The following is a 26,273-nucleotide window of genomic DNA, read 5'->3' as shown; positions in this document are numbered from 1 at the left end:
GACTTTGAATAGCCGACATACTTCAGCTTTCAACGTGGTCTTGGCCGCGTTGTCCAATACCAATTCACGTGTCCTTCGATCAACCCACGACTTTCATCAAAGACGCTCGTACCATATTAGCCTCCGAGGCCTTATTCCTCACCTCTACCACGACGCTTGACGATCACTACACGACATATCTCTAATATGGATGGGACTAGGTGCGCATATAGCTACTGTTCGATCCTTAATCTTGTCTTGAATGCAGCCCAGGCTAAGACAGTCGTGGTACGCTGCACTCGACAATGCCCAAGCACACTTTCGTCAACTCCTCACCTCGCACTCCTCTTCCGAATGGAAGCGTGTTCCCGTAGCAAACGAAGCCGCCTCTCCAGCAAGCAAAGGGAAAGCGCGCGCGTCGGACGTACTCGAGCTAACCGATGTCATCATCCACCGTCGACCAAGCAAGTCCGGAGACAACACATACCGTGCCGTTCTCGAGGTACCTATCAGTGATGACCCGGTGTCTCTCGCTGCGTGGAAGTCTGTACTCGTTACCCCGGAACTTCGGAAGGAATGGGATCCCGCGGTGGAGAGTGCGCAGTTGCTGGAGATGTTCGACCTGGCGACAAGGATCTCTAAGGTGAACTTCTCGCTAGGATGGCCTGCCAAGTGAGTGTCATTTCATCGTCATATTGTGAGTGTCTATCCATGCGTACCGCCCGCCGCCCTGTTTTATACTGAAGTGACCCGAGGTCTGCCCTATCCATGTCACTTTCATTATGAGTGGAAGGACATACGACGCGTGTTACTATGCGGTGCAGTGGAAATATGTTTCCTATGCCTCTCCTATGTCTCTCTCAGACACTCCAGCACACACCACACATCATGCGGTGGGTGCTTTTGTGAACAGCAGGTTTGACGTACACGAGACGGTGGCTTCGCATAGCGCTTCGGCTAATATCCGGACTTGCTGCTTTAGACTTCAGGTTTGCGGACTTTTACTCAGAACTTGTTGACTGACAACCTGATTCCATTTCTAGTCCGCGAGACGCAGTCACTATTTCCCGCACGTTTAATGATGCCACTACGTTAATCGATATCTCCACGTCTTTACCTCGATCACCGGATGAACCGACATACTTACGACCGTCTCCACCATATGTACGCTCTGATGTTGCACGTAAGTATGTCCCACTCTGTCACAGTCATAGCTGTTCTGAGAAACATCAGTGTTCGGCTGGTGTATCCAGCGCATACAGCCACAATCAATCGATCCGTCCCAACGTTCTGGTATTGCAAGACTGCGCATCACTTGTTTCTGGCAGCACAACTTCCGCTTGGTCTGGGGTTTCACTTCTGGTTCAAGTCTTGTTCAGCAACTTGCTGCGATGACAGTAGGTCTCTACAAGACAGTGCAGCAACGCGGCAAGCGCGTACCTCTCATGACTGGCTATGGCAACGGAGTCTCGATTGAACGAGTACGGTTTGCTGTAGACAGAGAAGCTCTGACGGTGGACTACTCTATCGTCCCAGAAGAGGACGAGCATCCACAGCCCGCAGAACAGAGTGTGGAAGAACTCCACCAGATACGTGAGGCCCGCAGGCTCACCCGTTCTGTCGAGTTCTCTCTTCCCTCTGCGCACGGGTGGGACGTCCAACTGTCGACCAAGGGCTCCTCGGAGCAGGTCTCGCAGCTCCCGTGGACTGCGCATGCGACTCGTGCTCCCGTTTCCTCGCCTACGGCGGAGTTGCCATCTACAGACATTCCCAAGTTCACCCTAGCAGTGAAGCACGCGGAGCTTCCAAACGACCATGTCGTGCTCAAGGTCCGCGTGACCATAGAGCTTTCTGGTCCGTCCACTGCGCTCCGACTGAATGGCATCCCGCAGTCCGTCGAGGAGCTGGAGCCGCGAGACCCTGCGTCTTATTTCGTGTCTCAGCAGATGTTCCAGGACGCGTCGAGTATGGCTGAGCAAAGTCTGCATACGCAGTCTTCGGTCGCTACTATGGCGACAAGCACGTCTAGGGCGTCGACCGTCGGTGAGCGGCCACAGATCGCGCGAACGCCGACGGAGCGCTCGGCTGCGGCGGAGAAGTCAATTCTATCGCGGGTGAAGCGGAATTACATCTACTTTTCCTCGCTCCTGCAAGAGCCGGAAGCGAAGTGGAAGCAAAGTAAGGATTCTGTTTGATTCGCAGTATGCGAGCATATCCTGATTTGCCTTGCAGACGTGGAGGCGCGCGGAGTGTCTGTGTCGCAGCTGGACTCTATCGACCCTACGCTGGTTGTGTACCGAGCGGAGGCAACTTTCGTCGGTATAAGTCTATGGGACTTATATGCTGCTATCACCACGGCCGGTGCGAGGGCGTACTGGGACAAGCAGTACGACGACGCTGTGCTACTTGAAGACGTCAACGAGCTGACGGAGCTATGGCATTACAAGACCAAGCCAGCATGGCCGGTCAAGTAAGTAGCGTTTGGTTGTTGCATAATTCACCTCATGTCATCTATTAACCGATGCTCAGCGGACGCGACATGGTCGTTCTCAAGACGGTCTATAAGTCGCCAACCACCGTGCATGTTTTCGCTTTCTCAGCGGACGACCCAAGCCTCTTCCCGCAGATCCCACCTGTGGATCCAAACGTCATTCGAACCCAAGTAGACTTGCAAGGCTGGGCGATCGAGGCTTTGTCGCCGAACACCACCCTGGTTACTCTCTTAGAGCAGTCGGACCCGAAGGGTTGGTCGAACAAGGCGTCGATTCCTCAACAGATGATCACCGCAGTCGCTGGCGTTGGCGAGTTCGCAATCAAGTGCGGAGGGCCGCCCATTGTAACTCGCCTTGAAAGTGCGAAGGCTAACAAGCTTCGATACGACCACGAACGCGGTAGTTTCCGAATCGAGTACGAGGGTTGCGCCAAGCGTCGGACTGCGGGTGAAGGGGCTCCTGCCGACGGCAGATCCTCATCCAATCTTCCTGTAATCGAATGCGAGATCCGGTGCGACCTCGATACCTGGGCGTCATCACTCGATATCGTCGTCGATCCACCGCCGCAGTCCATTATTGCCCTCCGTCGACATCGATTCTCTTCCGGAGGTGGCGGCCTGTGGCTTACTATCACCCACGACGCGGTCTTCTCGGAACAAGAGCGACTCCAGACTATCATTCGTCGAGGACCGATGAGTGCGCCTAAGGATAAGGGCCTCGTGATGGTGAATGGCGCCAAGGTCGAAGTCGATATGGAAGAGATGCCGGATCGCGACCTGAAGAACCTCACGAAGCAGAAGCGTGTCAAGCCTACTCGTGTTCCTCTAGACCAGCCTCCTGTCATCAGCACGATTCGGAAACGGAGGGCTGAATGGGACGCTCACAAGGATATTCAGGGCGAGAACGGAAATGGCAGATCATCCGTACCCCCTTCGCCTTCTAAGACGTCTTTCACGACCACATCTCCCTCGTTCGCAACTTCGGTCTCCAAGTTCTTCACATTTGCCGTCGAACAGGCAACTACCACGACGCAACAGGCCGTTGCGGCCATATCTCCTGCTATGGCTGGAGGCGAAGACGCCGCACCTCTGTCTTCCAAGCTTCCTATGCAATGTGCACTTGACGCTCTTGCGTTCGTCCAGGATCTTCATGCGTCACCTCATGGGGACGGCTGGACGCTAGTAAGCGACAAGGACTTCCCGGTCCAGCGCAAAATCTTCCCGGATGTCTCGCCCGTCATCCCGGTCCACAAAGGCAAGAAGGTCATCGAGGGCGTTGCCGCGGAGGAGATAGTGTCCGTCCTCACCAGCTATGACTGTCGGAAGCAGTGGGACACGCGTTTCGACTCCGTTAGCGTCCTTGAGGCATACGGGGCTGACGCCCATACGGCGTTTGTCATTATGAAGGGTGGCTTTCCTTTCCGCGACCGCGGGTTCTACTTGGCTTCCTTGATCGCGCGGGGGACCACTTCCACACCAGCCTCAAGGAGGAGCACCGTCGACGTCGAACAGCTCTCCGGCGAACAACATAGTCGTTCGGCCATATTCTGCGTTTCGGCATCGTTCTCCCCCGAGTCCGTCAGCCATTTTGCGTCAACCAAGTATAACGCTCACAATCTCCCGGTCGGGCGTGTTTTCCTTGACGCGTGGGTCTTTGAGACGCTCGATCCATATTCTGCTGAGAACTATGCAATCCCATCCACACGGTGCACGCGGGTCGTCGCTGTGGATTACGCAGGCTCAATACCAGCTGCTGTCAACTCGATGATCAACGGGATGCTACCAAAGTCCATACTTGCTGTCGAGAATTACCTCAAGAATCTGTCGCCCTCTCCATCGATGCGTATGCCTGCGGCGGGCTTTGTCCTGGCACCTTCCCCGGAGGACAAGCTCCGGTCGCAACAGTCATGGACATTACGCCGGCGCGATGCGAGCCGTACGTTCCTCTTGGGCGGCTTCCATCCTGCGAGCCGGATCTATTCGAGCCTGATGATCCTCAACGGCGCCGCCAGTGCCTCTCCTTCGTCGACAAAGGACGACCGCACTCCAAGACCTAGTCGTATCGTAACCAACCCCGCCTCACCGTTAGCCCAGAGCCCCATTTCGCTTTCAACTGACGAAACCAGCGAGACCTTGGAGCCCAGTGCTTCTGAAAGCCGGCTTCGGGCCACACGCTCGCGATCTCCACGGGCGCGTGATGTTCAGCGCTCGCCTTCGATATTCACACCTCGAGGGGAGGTGCGCCTGCCGGTCGATCTCCTCGTCTCGGAGCTCATCGTGGACTCAAAACTCTATCCGGACGGCTACGATGTGCAAATGCGGTCACGAATCGAGAAGAACACAAAGAGCCAGCTAGCCCTTCCCGGACCATCTTCGGATAGCGCGAAGGATGACGCAGGAGCTGATGCCGAAGCTGCGCTCCCGGTAGCTTGTGCGGCGTATACACTCCCCTCTTCCCCGCTGCATTCCGCTGGCTTGAATGTGGATAGGCCGCCACGCCATTTGCTTCGGTTCACCCTCCCGACGGCGCAGTATCAGATGACGACGATCGTCGACCCACTCACCGGCGAGACGAGGAGAGCGCCGCCCAAACCACAATGGCTGCTCGATCTGGAAGAAGGGCGCTCTATCGTTGACGTGCGTGTGACGCCCGCACCCGCTGCCGCCGGCAACGCGTCGTCTTCGGCTAAGAAGACAGTGGCGGTGAGAGTGAATGGTGCATCGGTTCCCGTGCTGAGCGAGAAGGAGTCGCTAACAGCACTCGGGCGAGATGAGCTGCTCGACGGACGAGCGGCAAAGATGGATGTTCTCGCGCGGTACGTGTGCGCCTGTTGATCGTGTCCGGACAATTTCCGAACGCCGCGCAGTGTCCGTGACATACCATATGGTGGCTGATGCATCTGCAGGTCCGTGTCCGCGGAGGAACAGCTCCCGGCCGAGCTGCAAACGCCGCTGGCAGTGGCTCAGCATCTTCTCGAAGCGCCGGTTAAAGCTTCCGAGGGTCCTTCTGGCGCACCAGAAGAGCAGGAGAAGGAGGGCGGGGGAGCGGCGAGCGATGCGACGGACGACGCAGCCGAAAATGTGAGTGCCCCGTCGACGTTGTTATTGATTGGTGTCTATGCGCGTGCGTGCGTGAATCGTGCATTCCGTCTGCCGTGCGCGCACGCCATCTGTCAATTTGTGGACTTTGACTGACGTGGGCTTCTCTGCCATCGCGCGGATGGCGTTTATTCATTTTTTGCTTAACTTTTTTACTGTTCGGTCACAGCAGGCGATGCCGTTGGAGCCTCCTGCGGAGACACATGCACCCGAGAGCGCTGCAACAGGATTCATGCGGTTCCTCAACCTCAACGGGTACACGCAACTCAGGTTTGGCGCCTCAAGACGATCGAGCGCGGTACTCTCCCCGACAGGCGCCAACTCAGAAGGCACGGCGCGAACGCCGTCCGGGTCACAAAACGACGGGTCAGGAACTGCCAGACAGACGTCGGGAGGAGAAGGGCCGGAGAGCGGCGCGATGCTCGCTCGAGCTCAGACAAGGACGATGGCGGGAACGGGAACGACGTACCCGCTCTCGACAGTGGTCATTGTGGCGCTGATCGCGTTCCTGGTGGGATCGCTGCTGAGGTCGCTGCTCTCGCCAGCCGACTTTGTGTACGTGGTGACGGACGAGAAGGAGATGGGGAGTGTGGGTGGGGCGGGATGGCGGGAGATGAAGAGGCTGTTGGAGGTCAAATATCTTGTTGGCGGATGGGATTTCCAGATTGCTGTCGTGCGACGGCATTAGGGGTGTTGGGTGATTGCTGCTGGATGAGCAGCGTCGGGCGATCTTTGCTGGGTAATCCCTGATTGGGGATGACAACGACCGTTGTTGCGTACTCTCTTGTGTATGTAGTACTTGATAGTTGTACGGATGGATTGGATGTGCGCACAGCGGGAGATGCCGAGGTGTTTGTTTGTGCGACTGAGGACGTGTGACCGGATCGGGCACGAGTCGCGTGTAGGCGACGGGCTCTGGTCAGGTCTCGCTCTGCCAAAGCCTCCCTGCTTCTCGCTCTGACCACCCGCTTCCCGTCCCCGCTCCTCCTCTACGCCCGCCCCCGCCTCCCCCCGTCGCCGTCCTCGACATCCCGCCCGACGCCACTGACGTCCCCTAGGACAGCCGACAGCCGACAGCTAACAGCCAACAGCACAGCTTCCCCCAGAGACCGCCCACAGCGATATCTCCTCCCGCCCGCGCCTCGCTCCCAAATCGCTCGTCGCTTCCTTTATCCGGCCTTCCGTATATCGCTGCTGCGCAAGGTCTGTCTCCCTCCTCACCCCTCCCACGCCTCTTCTCATCCACCGACGGCCACCTCAGCCCCGATATTGCCCTACACGCCCCGCCATGGCCACCGATGGCACCGCGGCCCCCGTCGACAACCCCCATCTCCATAACCCGACCCCCATCGACCAGCCCGCGCTGCAGTGGGATGGCGACAGAATGTCTGTCCTCTTCTCTTTTCCCTGAGCGATTCTACTAACTCTCGTCTTCGTATGCATGATCATGTAGGTTCAACATATACATCTACGACTACTGTATCAAGCGTGGCTTTCGCAGGACCGCTTCAGAGCTCCAGCAGGAGGCCTCTATCCCCGCGACAGCCCAGCCGCCGATCAATGCGAAGCAGGGCCTGCTCTTCGAGTGAGTGCTTCCCTTGGGACGCGGCCACTTCGGCCTATTCGTCCCGTTCTGGCGCTGTGTGCGGGTGGCTTAGGTCATGCGTGTCGGATCTTTGTCTTGCAGGTGGTGGAGTGTCTTCTGGGTACTGTTTACGGCCAAGAGCAACGGCGCGGGCCCAGAGGAGGCGCTGTTGTACACTCAGGTGAGTCTCGTCGTCTCTTGATTGGTCGCCGTCCGTATCTCCCATTATCTGCTGCCTGTTCGCGAGCGTATGCTCCGGTCATGTCGGGCGATGTCAATTTTCTTTCCATCCCATGCTGTGTATCTACCATTCATTCACCACTTCATCCTTTCATTCCACTCACCATGATTGTCTGACCTCGTTGTAGCACCAACAGCAGGTGCAAGCCGCCGCACAGAAACCGCAAGCACGTCCTGGACAGCCCGGGGCAGCACACCCCGTACGCTTCCCAAATGGCGTGCAGCGACCGCCAAACCCGACTGTGGCTCCGCCAAACGGCATCGTCGCCCCCTCAGGTCAGCAGCCCGGTCCTCTGCCGAATGGCACTCAGAACGCGGTTCCCTTTCCCGCCAATGGCCCCCAACCGAATGGTGTTCCCGGGTCCTCGGGTGGCCCTGCTCCCCCACAAGGACCAACTATGCCTCAAGCTCCGCCGCCCAACCAGCGCACGGGGCCTCCTCAGCAACGTCTGAACGGCGGCCCCTTCCAGTCTCCACAGATGGCTCATTCACCCCCAAACACCCAACCTGGAGGACCTCCGCCGCACAACCCGATGGCTCCCGTCGGACAGAACCAGCCGCTCACACAGATGCGTGGAACAATGCACCCTCCGAACGGGCCTCCGGGCCCTCAGCAAACACCCCAGCCAGGATATCAAGCATTCGTTGGTCGATCGCCGAACAATCCAGGATCGCCTGCAGTGCATCAGAGTCCGTCGATGGCCCATCGACAGGTACCCGGCATGGCAGGGCTGCAACCCATGTCGCCGGAGATGCTAACACAAGAACTCAATCGGATACCCCCGCCCAGTCTTCACAAGCTCAGGCAGGATCTCGGGATGGGCGATAAAGATATTACTGCGATGACGACGGAGGAGAAGGTGCGCATATCGCCACTAACAAAGATGGGCGGCGACGCTGACTGTCGTGGGCGAACAGCAAGCACTTGTGTCGCAGTTCCGTCGAGGGGGCAACATGAAACCGCCGAATGCTCCAGGTCCGAGCAATGTGCCACCGGGCCATCCAGGACCTGGCCCGATGCAACCCCCATCTGGACTACGGGCCATGTCCCATCCACAGAATGGTCAGCAGTCTGGGCAGCAGCCATTGCAACCGTCACAAGGGCAGAATCAGCAGCAGCGGGGCGCGAAGAGGAACAGCACATCTCCCGGACAAGAGGTGAGCAGCATTGACTCACAATTTGATGGCCTAGACTGACGTCTCGCCTCCCCTTTACACAGGCCGAACAGCTTCCGAGTGCACGGAACGAGTCTTCGCCTCGGGAGAACAAGCGTGTACGCCGATCACCAGCGGAAGGACATGCGCAACCGCCGATGACGCCGATGTATCCCCCTCAGCACCCACCTCAACAGCCCGGGCCACCAGGACAACCCATGCAGCTACCTAACGGTATGATGCAGCGCCCGGCACAGATGCAAGGGATGCAGTACAACGGGCCTCCGATGGCGGGCATGAACAACCCCATGTTGGGCCATGGTTTGGGGACGCCGCAAATGAGCCCGATGCAGACCCCGATGAATCCACCGATGATGCAGCCCGGACAATCGGGAATGGTGAATCCCGCGATGCATCAGGTATTTCCACGCCTTGCGTAAGGTCGATTGTAGACTGACCAGCAGGCCATGCAGTACCGACAACAGATGCAGAACATTCACAAGCCTCCAAACATGCCACAGCATATGATGCCTAGTAATGCTGCGTCGCCGGCTGCAGACGGCCAAGGCGGCCAGCCTGGCAATCGGATGGCGCAAGGCAAGCCGATGGGCATGATGCCTCCTCCCCCTCCTTCACCGGCGATGGCGGCGAAGAACCCACCCGGTGGCTCGAAGCAAGAGGATGGCGCACCACAGAACGGCCGCGTCGACTCGTCGCCACAGAATGCCGCTGCGGGCGTGCCTGGGCAGAACCACTCCGGGGTCCCGCCCCAAACGACGACGCCCGCCCCGCCCACGCCGAACGCATCAGGGTCCGGGCAGATGACTGCGCCGTCGCCCTCGCAGATCCTTAGCTCGTCGACGCCGCAGATGTCGAGCCACCCCCCACCGCAGATGTCGAACCATCATCCCCCACCGCCGCCACCACCGGCAACGAACCCAGCGGACGCACTAGACCCAAGCGCGTTCAACGTCGACTTCCCCTTCGGGGACTTCGACGTGACGGGAGGTCTTATGGGTGATTCTAGCTTGAACTTCGAGCGCGACTTCGCGGCGTGGTTCGACCCCGAGAACGCGGCGTGAGTGCGCGCGCGGTGCGGGGTGGCGGAGTCAATGTAAGAGAAGCGCCGGCCTTGTGGCGTTGCTGCGGTAGCTTGGTGGCGTCGCAATGGGCGTTTAAGGTGCTACGCGTGCAAGATCTGGAACCATCATACGGAATTCGGAGGACTGTTGTTGCTTCTGCTGCTACTTACTTGCTGTGGATCTTTCCTTCTCACCTTACACTTTTGCGCACCGTTTGGTCTGTTCGAGTCGGCGCGCGTTGCATACCTTCTCATCTTTGCCTTCCCTGGTTGTCGCTCGTCTCGCTTGACTTCTGCCTGCAACTCTCCTGCCCTCTTCCCCCACTCCCCCTATCCCCCTCTGCTACCCCGGATCCTGGATGACCGTATTTATGACAAAAAGCACAGCCCAGCTGTTGCCGCGCCCATGCGGATGCGCCCATCCAGCCCAGCCATGCACGTCGTTCCAGTCTTGTTCCTGCTACGTTATTTGCTGTAGAGTGCCCGTGCGCGTCCCCCTCCGCGATGTCCCTCTCCCCTGTCTGGTTTGTCTCCGTTCGTATTCTCTACGCACGTATACAAGGCCTGCCTCCCGCTTGCCCTCCATGTACTGTGCGCGTCGACGATGCGGTGGGGGTGTTCTGCCGTACGGGGCATCGGGTCTATACATACATTCGTAGTCGTAGTGCGTGATGGGATCCCGTCGACCTCCGTCCCTACCCCATGTCTGTTGTCGAGCTGTTGTTTTCCTTACCGTACGCCGTGCGCTCTGTTGTCCTGGGTGATCTCTTCTTCACTGTTCGTGTCCCCGTCTCTCTGTCTATCTCACCACTGTCTCATAGTCATGTATTCTGTTGCCCCGTTCTCTAGTCTACCATCCTCGATTCTTCATCTCTCGTGCAGCTCTTCGCATCTGTGAAATGTGCGTCGCGTTTGTGGCCACGCGAGGAGATTCGGTGAGCATGGTGTGAGACGGCAAGTGTGCGCCCAAGCTAGCGAAGGCTTCTCGGCGGAAAGCTCGTTCGATGGCATTCTTGATAATGATGACACTACGGGGGCATGAGTCATAAGTTGATTGGGACCCGCATGCTTGTAGCACACGACGGAAGGTGGTGTCGGGTTCTCGGCCATCTGAAGCTAGGTATATATGTTCGCATCCACACGTAGCATTTGGCGCATTTGGCGGATAGCTCATCGATAGGAATGCGGAGGTCAGCGTACCCAAAGCATGTTTCTAGGTGTTCAATCTCATGCCTCTATCTGATAGAGCACCTAACTCGCGTGGAAACTCTTGCTTCACGAGACTTCACTCAGTACCTCAGAGCGCTTGCGGTGGTTTTGAAGAACTCTGGGTCGAGATTGCGAAGCAATTGAGACCGCACGAGAGGAGAATAAGCCACACAATCTCATTCGGGGCTGTGCGCATGATATCTCTTGCACTTTATCCGTCATTGTACGGAATTGCATGCCAAGGCCGGGTCGTGCCCTGGTCGAGCGCTGAGCGCTGAGCGGCGGCCTCGGCATAACCGGCGTCTGCGATGGTGGCTTGGCTTATTCGGACAAGTGTTCAACTGGTAGTACACAACCTGCTGGTGGACACACACAACCGAGTGCCAACAACTACATGCCACTCCTTTGTCACCGAATATCCTCAACAGTGCCTCTATACTATTCCAACCCATTGTAAGACTTTGTGCCTGCCGCAGCTGTGGATCTGTGACTGACTCATTGCGGACGCGAGGCCATCACAATTGTGGTCGCACTCGACTCATTTTGCTCCATCAAACACGCGAGTTACCGTATCCTAAATAGTCGTACAAAGGATGCTCGAGGGTTTCCAACTGTGCTCGCTCGTATACAACAATCAAGCACCCCAAGCCGTAAGTTCGACGTGCCACCTGACCAATCTCCTCGTTCAACATGTCTGACAACAACCACCCCGATGTCTCTGCACACAGTGCCGATTATTCACCCCGTCTATCAAGGGCGTCTTTTTATGATCCTTCACCGGCCTCTGTGGTCAACGGCGCTGCCGTTACCGGAGTTGCCACCGCGACCAACGTCTCAACCACCAGCGACCCAACCACCGACAACTCGGCCACTGGTGCTCTCAGCAACCCAGACCAAGGCCCCTTTGATTCAGGTACTGCCGGCCCCTCTCCGAGTCATAGATCACTCGGTGCCCGTCCGTCGTTCGTCCGTCATTGTCCCTCGTCCACGAACTGTGGCGCGTACACGAAGAAGACCGGCAAGCAGCTCGTACTTCTTCTCATCGACAGGTAACGGACCACGCTTCCACCTCCTCGCCAAAGATATTTTCTCTGCCCGGATTCCCGAGGATCTCCTCACCGAGGCTGAGCGGAGCAAGTTCATATTGCTTAGACTCAGGAAGGGCATGCTCGAAAAGGCCATCTATCGGGAACTAGTGAGTGCACACGTCTCTTTGCTTTTTTGCGGGGATGAGTCACTATGGACGATACGCACAGGGTAAGGTCACCCGGATCGCGACGTTGATCTGTCACGGCGACGTCGGGGGCAGCAGAGCTCACCGCACTCGAGTTCAGGAGGATCTGCCCTCCGAGAACAGACCCGTCCCCGCGTTCAAGACCCGTTCCCGTGTTCACGATCGTATTTGCGATTAAGAGATTGGCTCGCCAGTGTCCAAGTTCCGCGATTCTGGAGAACTGTCCGCTTTTCTTGCCGAGGCGCTCAGAGGTATGCCGTCACCCGTCTACGCGCATCTTTGCCCCCTGTTCTCATTACTCCCATTCAGCTCACCACAAGGCCTAGGATCGTGCCAGTGTTTTGACCGGACATGACGTAATGATCTGGCACGGAACATAGCAGACACGAGCCCATGTTGTTCCTACTCTACGCGGTCCTGAGGACCGCTACCTCCAAGGGATTGACTGACTCAAGAGAGCCAGACGACAGAGACTTCAGTATAGAGGTACTTCAATATAGAGGCTAGCCATGAAAATGAAGGTACCTTCCTACGTGACGCTGCTCACGTCTCTTTTCATAGACTCAGATACCGCTTCACATTGTCTTTCCTTTGACTTCACGGTAGGTGCCCGTATCAGGAGATAAGCCGCGGACGTTCGATAGAATAGTGCTTCGTGATCAATGTGGAACAAATGTAAAAGACCACAGTGCATCCATACGCATACAGAGACGGGGACTCCCAAACTAAACTCCTCAATTCGCGGCATGTTTCCCGACGCGACTCAGCCGTCACGAGACGATATCGATGTACGGCCTTCATTCTCTTCGTCACCGTGTTGATCGCTACACTCCGGCACACCTTGATGTAGGAAGTAGTCGTCTAGAGTGATTGATGCCGCCAGTGAACCGATGGCTCGCTCAAAGACCACAGAGCTATTGTGAGACGTCAAAGCTTGCGAAGCTCCCGCACCCATGGCCCCAATGCTGGCAGATTGTAGGTGCAGAAGGAATCGAGAGATGAGGATGGCCGTTATCCTGGACCGTTGTTCCATTACTATATGAGATCATTATAATGAGCATGAATGCCTGCACGTACGAGGGTGTGAAATCGCCGAAGACGCTAGTAACTTGTAGCGAAGGTACAGCAAGCTGCCTGCTGTCAATATTTGAATACTGGAGAGACAGGATGCGCACTCACCGAGATCATGGTGAATGTCAGGTGCAGACAACCAAGAATTGCAAGGATGCTGTACAGGTCAGGTGAGACATTTTGTGCCCCGATAATGAGTAGGCTGTGGCTTACAAGAAATAGACGGTCCCTGAATCCTACTCATCAGCACTAGCACAAGTCTTCAGAATGCCCAAGGTTACTTACCATCTACCAGAAGAACATCTGAGATGGTGCCCTTCAACAGATTTGCATGGCCGAGGCCGCGGCGCCGGGGTAGCGTAAACCATGTTGCCCCGATGGCGATGCAGTCTGCCGCAATCATGCATGAACGGGATATCACAACACCTACAGCCAATGGTTATGGTGATGTCTGAAGGTGGGTTTGATTATGAGGTATACTACCTACCCCTAAAACAAACAACAGCATCAGCAAAGTGATATGTAACTAACATGCGACGGATGACCTTTTCGCGAGTCCCGCAGGGCCAGTGTACACTCCCATACATCCGAATGGGAATATGTTCTCGCCGGTGACTCCAAAGGAGTATTCCGCCTACGTCCATGTCAGCATCCAGTGTACATCAAGGTGTGTAGAGATGTCATCTTACAAAGCTCATTCCAACAGGCACTGCCGAGAGGCAGAAGGTAACGCAGGAGAGAAGTAAGCCTTTCTGAAGCGCATAGACGCGTATGCCAGTGAAAACTAGAGCCAGTCAAGGCGGATGCGTTAGTTAGTAGTCACTAGAGGGACCGGTCGCACTGACGTACCTGCCTGAACAAAGTAGTTCAAGACTTGCACGACTGTTCCTCCCTTCGTGGAGATAGTGCAGCTACATTATCACACACAGAGTCTTTTCAGCAGGTGTCTAGGGGGAGTCCGGCACATACAGCTCACCTCTATCACCAGCAGAGATCATATCGCATCAGGAAAGACTCGTTAAAGGCTGTATTCAGATAAAGGAGCACGTACCTCATCTGATAACTTCAAAAATGTGGCAAGGCCCCAGACCAAGTAGAGCGTATTCATGTACTTATTCAAGTAGAACAGAATGGCTGCCCCGGTAACCTTCCTCCCCCAGAAGCACTGGATCTCGTCACCTGTGGTAATAAGTGAATCATACAGAAAGACAACTGTTATATAGAACAAGCAGCACATTCAGCATGCCAGCATCAACAAACGGCATTGATATCGAGTCACCTGATCCTGCGATAGTGCACAAGTTGTCTGTGAAGCTAGAATTTGAGGCGCCCTTTAGGGTCAGCACCGCAGGTTCGCCGGTGGGGAAAAAGGTAACTTACGTGCTTGAGACCTCGGCAAACAATTGGGCCATCTGCGATGAAGACATCGCTATGAACGAAAGGGGGGCACAAGGTCTGAGAAGAGGAAAGACGGTGTGGGTGGAAGGTGGCGAGTGAAGGGGCCATATCTCTATGAGAAAGCTTTCTATTAATGAGATTGGAAGGCGTCTTGGATTCTATCTTGATCACATCACTGGAGCATATCAGAAGACCTGATCAACCGGTGACAACATTGGTGGTAGCTGTGGTTGATGTGCGCCGAGCCTGAGTCATCTGTTTGGAAGTTATCGGAAGGGCAATTCTGCCAAAGCTAATAGACTTACCACCCTGTGCAAGATAGATGCACTCTCCCACCGTAAGTACGACACCGCTACTGCACCGCCTGAACTCAAGACTCGTCTAAACACGGGGTTACGAACTAAATCAGCTTGCATTTTGAAGGTTTCAGGTCGTAGATAGATAGAGAAAGCAGGACAAGGACGAATTCGGAGCTCTAAGTCGAAGGGCCAATGGAGAGCCGCGCTTGACGCTTTCGAAGTCTTCTATACCGTTCATCGCCGGAGAACAACACTTGAAAGTTCGCTTGTATACTTTGTACGAAGCGCCTCATGATGGGCTGTGATGATTGAGGACAATCTACTCACGATGTACTTCGGGGTGGGAGGAGATTCATCTGATGGTTGAAGCAGCCACTCGAGACTGTCTATTACTCCGAATCACCCGATGGACTGATACATCAAGAGGCGTGCTCGATTCTTGTCGCTCGCTCACTGGCAGTTCCTCGCGCGCCTACCGGGTGCCTGCCTACCTGGATTCAAGGTCAGTCAAGCGCCTGCAGCACAGCGAGCAAAGGTGCGCAGGCAGCGGGTGCAGCGAGATTAGCAGGAGGCTTACAGCCGTGATGCAGCGGGACCCCCAGGTGGACCGTATGTATGTCGTGCCGAATCTGGTTCTGATTTGGGCACATTGCCATGTACGATTACTCTCGATCAACGAGTATATAACGCTCTTCCGATGTCTCCATCCACTTGCCGGACTGGTTTGCCGGGCATAACAAGCTTAGCATAGGACACTGCAATTGGACCCAAAACCTCGCGAGACGACTCCACGTCTCAAGTCATGGAGCCCTCTAGCTTTCGAATCGTCAAGTTTTCGCGTCGTTCCTTGGTCCCAGCTCGGGAGCCTTATGCGGTCATGTTCAATACCCGCCGCCTGCCCCCCTCCGCTGGCTGTGCTACAGGCGCTTGAGCTGACCTTGAATTCAGGTAGGCAGGCGCCCGGTAGGCGCGCAAGGAACTGAGCGACAAGAATTGAGCACGCCTAAGCTCTCAAAAGGATCCGTGATGCACGGCATTCCAACAAATGTAGCTCCCAGAAAGCGAGCTTGGTCTCAATGTATAACCATACTCATCCTCATTCATGTCAGGCGTATTCCACATTCATGAGAACACCTTCGTACCTGGTCATTAGGGGTAGTCAGGGCGCACGATTATGGGGTGATTCTAGGAAAATTCTCAATGACGATTCTGTCGGTTATGCCCGATCGTGCCAACATCGCGATTTTAAGGACATAATCGCCTCCTCTGGAGGAGCTTCTGCCCTCCAAAATCGCGATTCGACTGTCCGCGATTCTGCCTCCTCCAGAATCCTCCCCGGAATCGTGACCAGGATCATTCCCAGAATCTTCCCCCGGTATGGGGCTAGGCCACGATTCTTACAGGTCTCTTTATACCCCTGCGGACGGGTTAGACATTTGTCGCCGATCGCATTGCATCTAGTTTGCTGGAAACCAACTTGGTTTATAGCCCACCCTCCAATTTGTGGTGGGGTTTGATATATCCTGAAGGGGAAGAGGGAAGGAGGAGAAAAATTGAATAGTGGTGGAGGTGCGCCACGCTTCTGAACATTCCGGATTAAGAGAGCAGATTAGATAGACGCTTTGACTGCAATGCCACCGAACTTCTCCCTTACCGCCTCCGAGTTCTCCTCCCTCAGCCATCGTCTGCTTTCTCGTTCCGCGTCAGTTTCGACCCTGCCCCTCCGGCTCCTTACTTCAGCAGACCTTTATTACAGATATATTGCTGAATGCTTTCTTCGCCCTTTGTCCTTGGGGATTCGTCGCCGCTCCTCACTCGCGTTCCCCTTCGTGGGCGCAGTGGCCCCGGAATGTTATACCTCTCAATCATCAAGGTCCTGCGCCTCCGAGAAAGCATTCAGTTCTCGGGCTGATACACTCTGTACAGGATACTTCAATTACCCACCCATCCCAGTTTGGGTATCCCTGTCACTACCTAGGAGGAACGACAACCCGGTCCTCTATAACATCGGACTATGCACTTACGGTTTCTACCTTACGGAGGTAGGAGAAGTGGAGCTACGATACGATGATGGGTGTCTGGTACCAAGGGTGGGTGAGTTGCCTATCTATGACTTGGAGCTAGTGCATGCAATCCCTGGGGTCTGCTTTTCTCCTTATCCGACGTCTGACTTTTGAGCATTCGGTGCAGCCCATGCACTACGTGAACCAGCGTAGTGAACCTTGAGATGGTTGCTTTGAGATGGCGCTATACGCTTTGTTTGGGTCATGCTGGATGCTCATTGAGCCCGAGTCTTCCGTATGTATGTTGGAGTCCGGAGTTTGAAGACCAATTCCTCATGAGGCGCAGCCGTCCACATCGACGTAGATGATTCATGGGAGGTTCATAACACCAGCTATGCATCTTTAGGATGGTGTGCGGATCTGTATCCGCACACGGTCTTCAGGCTGCATTGGGCATAATCGGACGGTCCAGCCGCTCAGCAGGACCCGCAGGGATTGCTCTCCGGGCATTTGACTGTTGTGGTTTCATTGCCGAGACACCTTGCATTTTCCATATCGTCACTGGAACGCACACCACGGCACTGAGAGGCCATCCTTGCTTAATGCGTACAGGCACAGAGTTCTGTCATCGACGCCTCAGGCTACTTCGCATATCGATCTATACCGCCCCCTATCGAGCGTTTTACCTCCAGGCCCTCTACTTATTTCACTATCCTCCACGCAAAATTTGCCTGTCTGTTGCCTTCAAGTATGCAGCTGCACATTACGTTGTGCACGTCAGATTGCTCATGAGGCAGGTGAAGTTGGGTTTGCATCCACATAATAGACCCGATTTTCGACGAGCATTCTCTGTGGTTCGTGCATGTGAGGCCTAGCGTCACTTCTGCAGTGAACGCCTCTCATTTATTTGAATATACTGCATTGCAGACGACGTGCAGGTCGTCTCACAAAGGTTTCAGTGGGATTGCAACAAACAGGCTTCCCTGTCGTCATCGTACGAGGTTGCACGCTAAGTCGAACCCGTCTTTGTTCACCCCGAGGAACCCCCGCGCTTGACGCACTCGTAAGGCACCATCGCTAACATGAATGCAATTGTTGACAGTGTTTAAGCCATTCGCGTAGGGAATCGCCCTTGCAGAAATGAAGTCCTCCTACGTCCCGTTCACATAATCACGTATGCTCAACTGAAAGTAGTGCATCTATCAGTGACTGCTGGCTTTGTTGATGGCATCTACGTCCCTCTAGTGCATCTGCCAGAATCGACCGCGTTGTGCGTGCCCATCTACCGACCGGCGCCAGCCACAGGTCAATGTCAGCTCTCGTAACGCAGAATATAGCTACTCGAAGTAGCGCGCTCACTTCTGGTTGCCGGACTCGGAGGTCGGTTCTCACGAGCTTCCAGACTCGCCACTGCTAGACCGGATGTACATCAACGCGAGAGATGCCATCCGGGTCCGGGTGGAGTCCGATGAGTTTCACGACGACGAGCCCCGCCCACTCAAGGCGCACCAAGGCGTACAGCAAGGGGGAATCACCGGCCGCAGTACACTCACGGTATGTGGAGCCCCCGCTGCCCTCGGAGCGCACCGTACGGGCGCGACTGATACATTGTGATCACTAGTGTGATGTCGGAACGGGGCCCCGCGGCCGCTGAATCATGCCGCCGCAGAGTACCTGGACCGAGGCTTCGTAGCGATGGAGGGGGCTGAGTGACCCAAAGGTGGTATTTGTGACATGTGGGTATGGTGTGAGAACATATGATGAGTTGACTGCCCACCCTCGCCACAAGTCTGGCGCCCTCAGCCCAGGAACGACTTGAGCGATGTGCATTTCACATGTAACATCTATGATTAGAGTTCACCCCTGTGCCACTGGTAACGCTAGTCCATCCATCGGCACCGCGTCGTCACTTCCGTCAGCTCGCAATGATTCGCACCTTCATGCTAACACACCAGTATCAACGTCCCCTAGCGGCGGACTGTCCCAGGTGAGTAATCCACGATTGACATTGGTTGCATAGTTTGCCCGTCTGACCGTCACAGGCTGCATATAGGCATCAAGCAAGGCGCACGAGCTCGGGGAGGGCGGCGGCTCGCTGCGCGCGCGTCATGCACAGCTCAGTGAGACTTGCATGGACATGACGCCAGTGAGGAGGGTGTCCCAACTGCACAATGACCTCAGGTATGTGCTTGACAGACGTTTGTACCTGTCTCCCGCAGCTGCCGATGTGATCCTGCCATACTCACAGACTTACTGTCCGGTGTTATCGGGACAGCTTCATCGTGCAAGCCTCATACCGAGCGTCCGTACCATTTTTTGCGCACTGAATATGTTTACAATAGTTCGATCGTGAGTCGCAGGTATGCTAATTGGGGTGATCTACTCATGTCGCTCGGTGGGCAGGTCATTCAATACGAGGGCATAGCTCAGAATGTAACAAAGTGCGACAAGCAACCTATTCGCCGACAAATGGTAGGGCTTGCATACTTGCAAGGCCACAGCGGTCATCTCGGCAACAGAGCGCTCCTGTTGATGTCTATTCGCTGCTTGAAGCGCATACATTCCTCCGAGGTGACGGGCGCTCCGGAATTGGAGCGCAATCTGTGCATGGCGGGACAAGGCCTGCTGCGTTTGCCTATGCTGTCCCTGGTGCGCCACCCGCCCGCTCATACTTGCGCTAACTTCGTCGGAGCCGAAACCCATAGCCATGACCAATTTGAAATCCCAAACATACTTACCATGGGCGAACGCTGTCGTGCACTAGCGGCGGCGCATTCCCAGAGCGGTCCATCCGCCGTGACACTGCCCTATCCCACTGCAAATGCCGGCTTGTTTCGTCTGTGGTCGTGCTACGCGGCCGCCACTGGGACGAGCGTCGACTCCTTCGTTCCTGTATATATACGGTACAGTAGAACGGGCAGCTTCCTCCCCATCCAACATCCCATTTAATCTTGTTTCCTTCTTCACTTCTTTCCTCGTCCTATAATCTTTTCCTTTTTCGCTCGCCTTGTACCCTTCTCCCTTGCCTTCTGCTTTCATTTCGCCATGTCTCGCATCTTATTTCGTAATATTGCCCTCGTCTTCGCACTCGGCAATGGCGCTTTGGCCTCAATCGGGCCCGTTACCGACTTAATCATCGCAAACAAGGACATTTCGCCCGATGGCTCTACTCGTCCCGCTGTCCTTGCCGGTGGCAGTTTCCCTGGTCCTCTCATCAAGGGAAACAAGGTACGTCTTTGACGGGCATGCAGTCGCCAGCCAAGGTGTGCTCACCCCAATGGCTTCATCTCCAGGGAGACAACTTCCGTATCAACGTTATTGACAAGCTTGAAAACGAGACCATGCTGACTGCGACCAGTATCGTGAGTAGACTTGTTACCTTATGGGGATGTCGGGTAGAGCACGCACTGATATGAGTGTTCGCACTGCACAGCATTGGCACGGTCTATTCCAGCACACGACCAATTGGGCAGACGGTCCCGCATTCGTGACGCAGTGTCCCATCACGAAGGACCATTCATTCCTATATAATTTCAACGTCCCTGACCAAGCCGGTGAGTCAACAAGAGCATACCGCGTCACTGCTTGGATGACGAGACTGACCCGGATCCAGGGACGTTCTGGTATCACAGCCACCTCATGACACAGTACTGCGATGGCCTCCGCGGGCCATTGGTGGTGTACGATCCTCATGATCCCCACAAGCACCTCTACGACGTCGACAATGGTGAGTATTGAGCGTGCACGGTTTAGAGTGCGGCGCTAACACAGCAAAATTATTCGTAGATGATACCGTCATCACCCTGGCCGACTGGTACCATCAAGCTGCCGTTACCGTGCAAACAGGCGTCCCGTATGTCAAATGGCCGTTTGATGGTGGGCCGTGAGACTAATCATTACGTCAGACTTCCGGACTCTACACTCTTCAATGGGCTTGGCCGCTACATCGAGAACCCGACCTCCGAGCTTGCTGTGATCAACGTGGAGCATGGAAAGCGGTTAGTGCATGCTTGTCTTTGCCCTTTCTTAGAACCTAACGGTGCTCCAGATACCGTTTCCGGCTTGTAAACATCGCATGTGATCCCAACTACAACTTCACTATCGACAACCACTCTTTCACCGTCATCGAAGCGGACGGGGAGAACACACAACCCCAGGAGGCTGATTCCTTGGTCATCTTCTCCGCCCAACGTTATTCCATCGTCGTATGTCATTCGCACGATTGAACCTCACCATGCTTTCTCATTTTATATGTAGGTTGATGCTAACCAAGCAATCGATAACTATTGGATTCGTGCGATACCGGACGTATACCATACAGGCGGGAACACCACGGTCAATGGAATCAACTCTGCCATCCTGCGGTACAAGGGCGCGCCCAAGCGGGAGCCCAATACTACTCAGACGCCCAGTCTGCGTCCTCTGGCGGAAACGGATCTTCATCCTTTGTCCAACCCTGCTGCTGTGAGTGTCACTTCTGCATACGTATGAGATAAATCAGCTAACCTAGGGACATGCGTCTAGCCTGGGAAGAACCACACCGGTGGTGTCGATTATGCGCTTAACCTGCACCTGAACTTCACAGGGGTGCGCATATATTGATCTTGATTGCCGTCATTCTGACGTTGACCTTCCCGTCTTTCATCAGACCAACTTCACCATCAACTCCGTGCCGTTTGTCCCCCCTGAGCTACCGGTTCTCCTGCAGATCTTGGACGGTAACAAATCGGCACAATCCCTTCTCCCCAAGGGCAGTGTGTACAATCTGCCGCCGCGCTCTTCTATCGAGCTCTCCTTTACCATCGACGAGCATCTCGTTGGTGACCCGCATCCTTTCCACCTTCACGGTGTGAGTAGCAATATATCATTCCCAGTGTCTATTCTACTCACTAGACCTTCGACACCGCAGCACTCCTTCTCCGTCGTTCGCAGTGCTGGTAATGACACTTACAACTACGCGAACCCCGTCCGCCGCGACGTCGTGAGCACTGGCGGCCCGGGCGACAATGTCACTATCCGTTTCAGGGTACGCTCTGACCCTTCACATATTTACGACAGCCAGAAATATCTGATTGTTATCACTGATGTAGACCGACAACCCGGGCCCTTGGTTCCTCCACTGCCACATTGACTGGCATCTGCAGGCCGGCTTTGCCATTGTGTTTGCCGAAGACTCAGATGATGTTCCTGCAGTCGACCCGGTTCCTGAGGCCTGGCGGGAGCTCTGCCCGACTTTCTACGCTGGAAACGAAACCCACTTTTAAACCCGTATCATTTCTTCAACTTATTGCGTCCTGTCCTGTTTGCTGCCATCGCCTCTCTCTATTTGATGACCTGCTCTCCGAGTCTGTTTAGTTGTACTCGTGAACTCCCACTCCTTTTGCGCACCGTACCCGAAATGTCTAGTATAATCTCATTGTATCCCAGTGTAGTGAATTTGTAGAGTATCATTGCATTAATCGCTATGTTCCTAGCCTCTAATCCTGTTCAATAATACACGTAGTAATCTGTACGAAAGCCTTCTGAATTTCGAGATGTTATTTGCAGGCATCCACATCTGTCCTCCGGCGAGTCACAGTATAGAGCGAGATACACATCAGATCGTTGCTTTCTTCTCCGAGGTTGCGCGTGCGCAATTGCCGTGTAGGCATGTCCAGGTTTTCTCCATTCTCCTAGTCGTAGACCATGGATGGTCATGTCTATCTGGCAGAGACCATGATTCTGGGGCCGCTTCAGGCGATGTCAACGCAGTTGATTGACTCGGTCGTCTCCTCTTGCCCAAGGTAGGGCCCGGGTGCACCTCATCCTCGTGGACTCGGCCGGCGTTGGCATGCGCGATCGAGCCTCGTTGGTACAACATGACCGACCGCATTGTAACTTCCGCCCCTCCTTATCTTCTTCTCATTGCCAACTCTGCAAGCTGTCCGCGCAGAGTCCATGCATACCGTTCGCGATGTATGTGCATTAGTCACACCAGCCAACATGTGCAACAAACATTCGTCATTGCGCATCTTGTTTAGTAGGTGCAAGCACTATCATCGAGCAACAAACAACATAACACAAAACGTGGAAAGTGGTAACATATCTGAAAACCGGGTATCGACGAGTTTGAAGCGGCTCGTTATCCAGTGTGCAGGCGGCCCCTCACAGTCTACTCGGGGACCTGCCATCGTATACATGTCAACATCATGAAGCAACAAACAACACCGCACAATCAACCTGAGAATCTCCGCCCGCAGAAAAGGTGAAGTACAGCAAATGGATGTAAGTCACAAAGGAGCGAACGCGGGTGCGGAGTGCACCGGGAAAAAGCTATACAAGACCTTAAGAAAACCACAGAAAACAGATGGGAGTAGATAGTCGCATTGCTGCGACGCCGGAGGGTGGCTAGTATGTAGGTAAATTCTTGACCTCGTCAAGAGCGGCCAGCAAGAAACGTGTCAACGTCAGCACAGTAGGCGAGCACAAAGCACACGCGGCGATCTGACGCGCCGCAGAGCACAGATGAACGATGACAGAACAGAGAGGCAGCGAGGCGCATGCTCGCGTGTGCCCAGAGAATCCAGTTCTGCCCCGCAGCCACATAATTACGCCCAGTTCAACACAGGCAAAGGAGATATGGAGATGATACGGGAGATGATACAGCGCGTCCGCATCGGCCACAGGATCGTGCACCGAGGGCGCGAAAGGGAGAGGGGTAGAGTGTTGATACAGTGGTGCGCATTCAGCAGCTTAGATGCCGGCGTACGCATCCTCGTCGTCATAGAGCGTATAGACCGTGTCAGGCCGCTTTACCGCTGACTGGCCCGCTCCAATGCGCAAAACCGGGGCTGAAGGAGTTGCAGGCTCGGTCGCATTCTCAGGGAAGTGCACCTTGGGCGGCGAGGACGGGATGTCGGTGAACATCGTTGAAAACGGCGAGGGCGATGGGCGGACGGAGGATGGGGCGATGGGGAAGTCAATCGTCACAGGCGAGAACGGACGGTCCTGGAGTGTGAGTTCGGGGAGCATGGGCGGGATAGACGCGATGCGGGCCTTGGGGGACGGGGCATCCGCGTCGAAGATGGGCTCGGGCGGCTGGAGGATTGAGCCGGTCGAATCGCGCTGGGAGAGCCGCTGCTGCTCGGCCATCTCGGGGTCTGCGAAGGGCGACTCTGGGAAGGCGTTCTCGCGTGGGGTGGGCTGCACGGTCAGGTGCTGCGCGCCATCAAGGCCGAGAGATGAAGGCTGGAATTCGAGGGGCTCAACGTGCTTCTGCGGCAGAACTGGGATCTCCTGGGCCTGCTCAAATTCCTCCTCGACCTCGGTCAAGGGAAGACCCTGTGGCGGCGTCGTGTTTAAGCGGCGCGAGATGTCGGCGTACTGCGCTGCCTGGAAGGGTGTGACACTGGAGCGGTTCATGTCAACGTAATCATCCGCGACTATGTCAGGAAGTGGTTTCCCAGAATTCGACGAATGACGTGAAAGGACGGTGGTCGACGCCATAGATGGTTGACGAGAGACGGTATTGCTCCGAGTAGCATAGGCCTCAGAGGGCGCAGGAGTACCGATAGGCGAGCGATCGTCGTAAGGCGAGAAGAAAGGGTTGGCCGAATTCGTCGTCGTGGGAGTGTAGACCTGGCCAGGCGAGAACGATGACTCATTGTACGCGGCACCGAAAGTGTACGGGTGAGGAGGCACAGGTGGCACGTACGAAACCGGGTTATGAGCCAGCTTCTGTTCAATCATTGTCGGAGGTCGGGCGCCACCACGGCTCCAGGGCGTCGCACGGCTCGCACCTGATATACTATCGGTATCTGGCAGCATCATGGACTGACGACGGAATGCATCAGGATTGAAGTCGTCCTCTTCACTGGATTTACGGGAACGGCGCTGCGCGGCAAAGATGAGAAAGGACCCCACTGGGACTTAACGCAACGCTTACAATGAAGTAGACGACGGCGAAGAGTATGCCAGCCACAGCAACAACGATGGCTATGATGCCACCAATCAAGACGCCGGTACTGACACCGGACTTCGGTGTAGTGGAAGTCGTTGGACTTGCAGCCAACGATGTCGCACTGACAGAAGTCGTCGAGTGTGTCGGGGTAACAGTGATATCGACTTCAGTTGTCGCGTCCTGAACAGTTTGAGGAAGTACAATGGTAGGGGTACTTGTCGTAGGGGCAAGCGTGGCTGTCGGCGAAGTACTTGAGCTGGAGCTGGTGGAGGTGGTACTCGAGAGTGTAGACGAGGAAATAGTAGTAGTAGTGGTAGCTGCTGATGTGGTCACAGCCGTGCTAGATGTCGTAGTGCCAGTCGGGAGGGCTGGCTGGGTGGTCGTGGCCGGGATCGAACTGGAGCTTGGGGGCGGAAAGAGCCCAGTAAACGGGTTGTCTGAAGATTGGGTTGATCAGCCCTCGGTACGCGACAGGCATCGCAAGAAGCACAGCGAAGGGAGACCGTATGAAAGCAAAGTAAGTCGATGGTAAGCGACAATGACGCAACATCGCTAGCTAGAACTGTTTCGGCAGGAAAGTCGCTGAAGGAGGCGATAATGACGACCATTGAGACATCAGAATGCATACACATTCGGTTAGATGACATAGACATTGTCTATGCGTTGAGCGCTGCTGCTGCATGCAACTGCGGCCTGATAGCTCTATTTTTCCTCCGGCCAATCAAAGACATGGTACTCATCCAACCCCACCAACCTCCTTGGACCATACGAGGATAGTTCATTGAAGATGTTGTATGCGCAGTTGTGATGGCGGGCAAACCAACTCCGGACATGTATGAACATCATCAGATCTCAGCAGTCGTGGGTGAATGGGTGGGACGCAAAATAGACTGTATGCGAGGCGGCGGCTAAGGATACAGTCTGAAGACAGCGGATGCCCATTTAACTCATCAGTCTCAATTGACCATCCTCTCTCGCGTCGATTCCCTTCCACGATGAATGGATGTGACGTTGCGGTTGCATTCGCCTTTAACGCGCCTCCGTCCCAGCATTCCGTCCTCAGAGCAAGAAACAAAACATCACGAGTACTCACCGACACTACTCGAAGTCGTCGCAGGACTCTGCGCGGGCGTAAAAATGGCAGTAGGGGTGTAGACCCAACGCTTGTTCAGCCGCTTGACACCCCCTGAGACACGACGATGCAGATCACGCTTGTCGACGGAGAAGTCGTCCAACATGGCGCCGAGAGCCAGAGCGTAAAGAACGTGGAGAAAAGAGAGTGACTGTCCCCAAACGGGGTCCCGAGCAGCCTCAGAAGGATGAGGAACTGAAGTGCTGGAAGACGAAACGATGGAGGATGAGAAGAACGAGCTCGCAACCGTCCACAAAGTCGTTGCCAGTGTCCCGCTCTTGCCGCATTTGGGGACCGGATCTGTCACTGGCTGTCACTCCGGCTCGGCTACGGTAAAATCAATCGATAACAATTGATA

The 26,273-nt window shown here is 55.2% G+C and overlaps 8 protein-coding genes across 8 annotated transcripts; 5 read left to right on the top strand and 3 right to left on the bottom strand.

The window, feature by feature from the left end:
• Positions 1 to 137: 137 nt before the first annotated feature.
• On the top strand, positions 138 to 6,257 carry DICSQDRAFT_110829 (uncharacterized protein; the record flags this gene model as incomplete). Its single annotated transcript, XM_007369139.1, has 8 exons — positions 138 to 200; positions 253 to 651; positions 1,023 to 1,162; positions 1,213 to 2,157; positions 2,212 to 2,449; positions 2,509 to 5,286; positions 5,377 to 5,551; positions 5,739 to 6,257. The coding sequence occupies exons 1-8, from the start codon at positions 187 to 189 to the stop codon at positions 6,255 to 6,257; spliced, it is 5,208 nt and encodes a 1,735-aa protein (XP_007369201.1). The 5' UTR covers positions 138 to 186.
• A 435-nt stretch (positions 6,258 to 6,692) lies between these two features.
• On the top strand, positions 6,693 to 10,419 carry DICSQDRAFT_139717 (uncharacterized protein). The gene is made up of 7 exons (XM_007369138.1): positions 6,693 to 6,955; positions 7,023 to 7,154; positions 7,257 to 7,335; positions 7,523 to 8,254; positions 8,313 to 8,552; positions 8,615 to 8,968; positions 9,023 to 10,419. The coding sequence occupies exons 1-7, from the start codon at positions 6,858 to 6,860 to the stop codon at positions 9,629 to 9,631; spliced, it is 2,244 nt and encodes a 747-aa protein (XP_007369200.1). The 5' UTR covers positions 6,693 to 6,857; the 3' UTR covers positions 9,632 to 10,419.
• A 1,110-nt stretch (positions 10,420 to 11,529) lies between these two features.
• On the top strand, positions 11,530 to 11,892 carry DICSQDRAFT_173321 (uncharacterized protein; the record flags this gene model as incomplete). The annotated part of the gene is made up of 1 exon (XM_007369137.1): positions 11,530 to 11,892. One exon carries the CDS (start codon positions 11,530 to 11,532, stop codon positions 11,890 to 11,892), a length of 363 nt encoding a protein of 120 aa, XP_007369199.1.
• Positions 11,893 to 11,949: 57 nt separating this feature from the next.
• On the bottom strand, positions 11,950 to 12,569 carry DICSQDRAFT_139715 (uncharacterized protein; the record flags this gene model as incomplete). The annotated part of the gene is made up of 3 exons (XM_007369136.1): positions 12,383 to 12,569; positions 12,096 to 12,324; positions 11,950 to 12,034 (listed from the first exon to the last, which is right to left on the bottom strand). Coding segments are annotated over exons 1-2 (315 nt in total), but the record flags the coding sequence as incomplete, so codon positions are not given.
• Positions 12,570 to 12,713: 144 nt separating this feature from the next.
• Positions 12,714 to 14,574, bottom strand: DICSQDRAFT_139714 (uncharacterized protein). The gene is made up of 11 exons (XM_007369135.1): positions 14,525 to 14,574; positions 14,424 to 14,458; positions 14,196 to 14,356; positions 13,994 to 14,057; positions 13,834 to 13,928; positions 13,690 to 13,778; positions 13,430 to 13,572; positions 13,358 to 13,373; positions 13,253 to 13,301; positions 13,151 to 13,203; positions 12,714 to 13,089 (listed from the first exon to the last, which is right to left on the bottom strand). The coding sequence occupies exons 1-11, from the start codon at positions 14,554 to 14,556 to the stop codon at positions 12,837 to 12,839; spliced, it is 990 nt and encodes a 329-aa protein (XP_007369197.1). The 5' UTR covers positions 14,557 to 14,574; the 3' UTR covers positions 12,714 to 12,836.
• A 1,898-nt stretch (positions 14,575 to 16,472) lies between these two features.
• Positions 16,473 to 18,458, top strand: DICSQDRAFT_67855 (uncharacterized protein; the record flags this gene model as incomplete). The annotated part of the gene is made up of 3 exons (XM_007369134.1): positions 16,473 to 16,935; positions 17,955 to 18,118; positions 18,195 to 18,458. 3 exons carry the CDS (start codon positions 16,473 to 16,475, stop codon positions 18,456 to 18,458), a joined length of 891 nt encoding a protein of 296 aa, XP_007369196.1.
• A 1,386-nt stretch (positions 18,459 to 19,844) lies between these two features.
• Dslcc11 (laccase B) lies at positions 19,845 to 22,228 on the top strand. Its single transcript, XM_007369133.1, has 12 exons — positions 19,845 to 20,072; positions 20,138 to 20,206; positions 20,278 to 20,398; positions 20,458 to 20,571; positions 20,631 to 20,697; positions 20,750 to 20,842; positions 20,893 to 21,049; positions 21,102 to 21,308; positions 21,369 to 21,431; positions 21,493 to 21,693; positions 21,754 to 21,870; positions 21,935 to 22,228. The coding sequence occupies exons 1-12, from the start codon at positions 19,890 to 19,892 to the stop codon at positions 22,106 to 22,108; spliced, it is 1,566 nt and encodes a 521-aa protein (XP_007369195.1). The 5' UTR covers positions 19,845 to 19,889; the 3' UTR covers positions 22,109 to 22,228.
• A 604-nt stretch (positions 22,229 to 22,832) lies between these two features.
• On the bottom strand, positions 22,833 to 26,126 carry DICSQDRAFT_157016 (uncharacterized protein). Its single transcript, XM_007369132.1, has 3 exons — positions 25,877 to 26,126; positions 24,769 to 25,220; positions 22,833 to 24,716 (listed from the first exon to the last, which is right to left on the bottom strand). The coding sequence occupies exons 1-3, from the start codon at positions 26,019 to 26,021 to the stop codon at positions 23,577 to 23,579; spliced, it is 1,737 nt and encodes a 578-aa protein (XP_007369194.1). The 5' UTR covers positions 26,022 to 26,126; the 3' UTR covers positions 22,833 to 23,576.
• Positions 26,127 to 26,273: the final 147 nt, after the last annotated feature.

The sequence above is a fragment of the Dichomitus squalens genome (assembly GCF_000275845.1).
Source record: "Dichomitus squalens LYAD-421 SS1 unplaced genomic scaffold DICSQscaffold_44, whole genome shotgun sequence".
Taxonomy (NCBI): domain Eukaryota; kingdom Fungi; phylum Basidiomycota; class Agaricomycetes; order Polyporales; family Polyporaceae; genus Dichomitus; species Dichomitus squalens.
Note: the sequence above shows the minus strand (reverse complement) of the source record. Positions and strands in the feature narration are given on the sequence as shown.

Bases quoted from the DNA above. Each gene is read 5' to 3' on its own strand.
- DICSQDRAFT_139717 (XM_007369138.1), top strand. From the start codon at position 6,858: ATGGCCACCGATGGCACCGCGGCCCCCGTCGACAACCCCCATCTCCAT. The intron at 7,336-7,522 runs GTGAGTCTCGTC...ACCTCGTTGTAG, and splicing joins AGGCGCTGTTGTACACTCAG to CACCAACAGCAGGTGCAAGC. The intron at 8,255-8,312 runs GTGCGCATATCG...GTGGGCGAACAG, and splicing joins CGATGACGACGGAGGAGAAG to CAAGCACTTGTGTCGCAGTT.
- DICSQDRAFT_139714 (XM_007369135.1), bottom strand. From the start codon at position 14,556: ATGGCCCAATTGTTTGCCGAGGTCTCAAGCAC. The intron at 13,779-13,833 runs GTAAGATGACAT...ACATGGACGTAG, and splicing joins TGCCTGTTGGAATGAGCTTT to GCGGAATACTCCTTTGGAGT. The intron at 13,090-13,150 runs GTACGTGCAGGC...ACAACGGTCCAG, and splicing joins TTCGGCGATTTCACACCCTC to GATAACGGCCATCCTCATCT.
- Dslcc11 (XM_007369133.1), top strand. From the start codon at position 19,890: ATGTCTCGCATCTTATTTCGTAATATTGCCCTCGTCTTCGCACTCGGC. The intron at 20,572-20,630 runs GTGAGTATTGAG...AATTATTCGTAG, and splicing joins CCTCTACGACGTCGACAATG to ATGATACCGTCATCACCCTG. The intron at 21,432-21,492 runs GTGCGCATATAT...GTCTTTCATCAG, and splicing joins TGCACCTGAACTTCACAGGG to ACCAACTTCACCATCAACTC.
- DICSQDRAFT_157016 (XM_007369132.1), bottom strand. From the start codon at position 26,021: ATGTTGGACGACTTCTCCGTCGACAAGCGTGATCTGCATCGTCGTGTC. The intron at 25,221-25,876 runs GTGAGTACTCGT...CCCAATCTTCAG, and splicing joins GACGACTTCGAGTAGTGTCG to ACAACCCGTTTACTGGGCTC. The intron at 24,717-24,768 runs GTAAGCGTTGCG...TTTGCCGCGCAG, and splicing joins TCGCCGTCGTCTACTTCATT to CGCCGTTCCCGTAAATCCAG.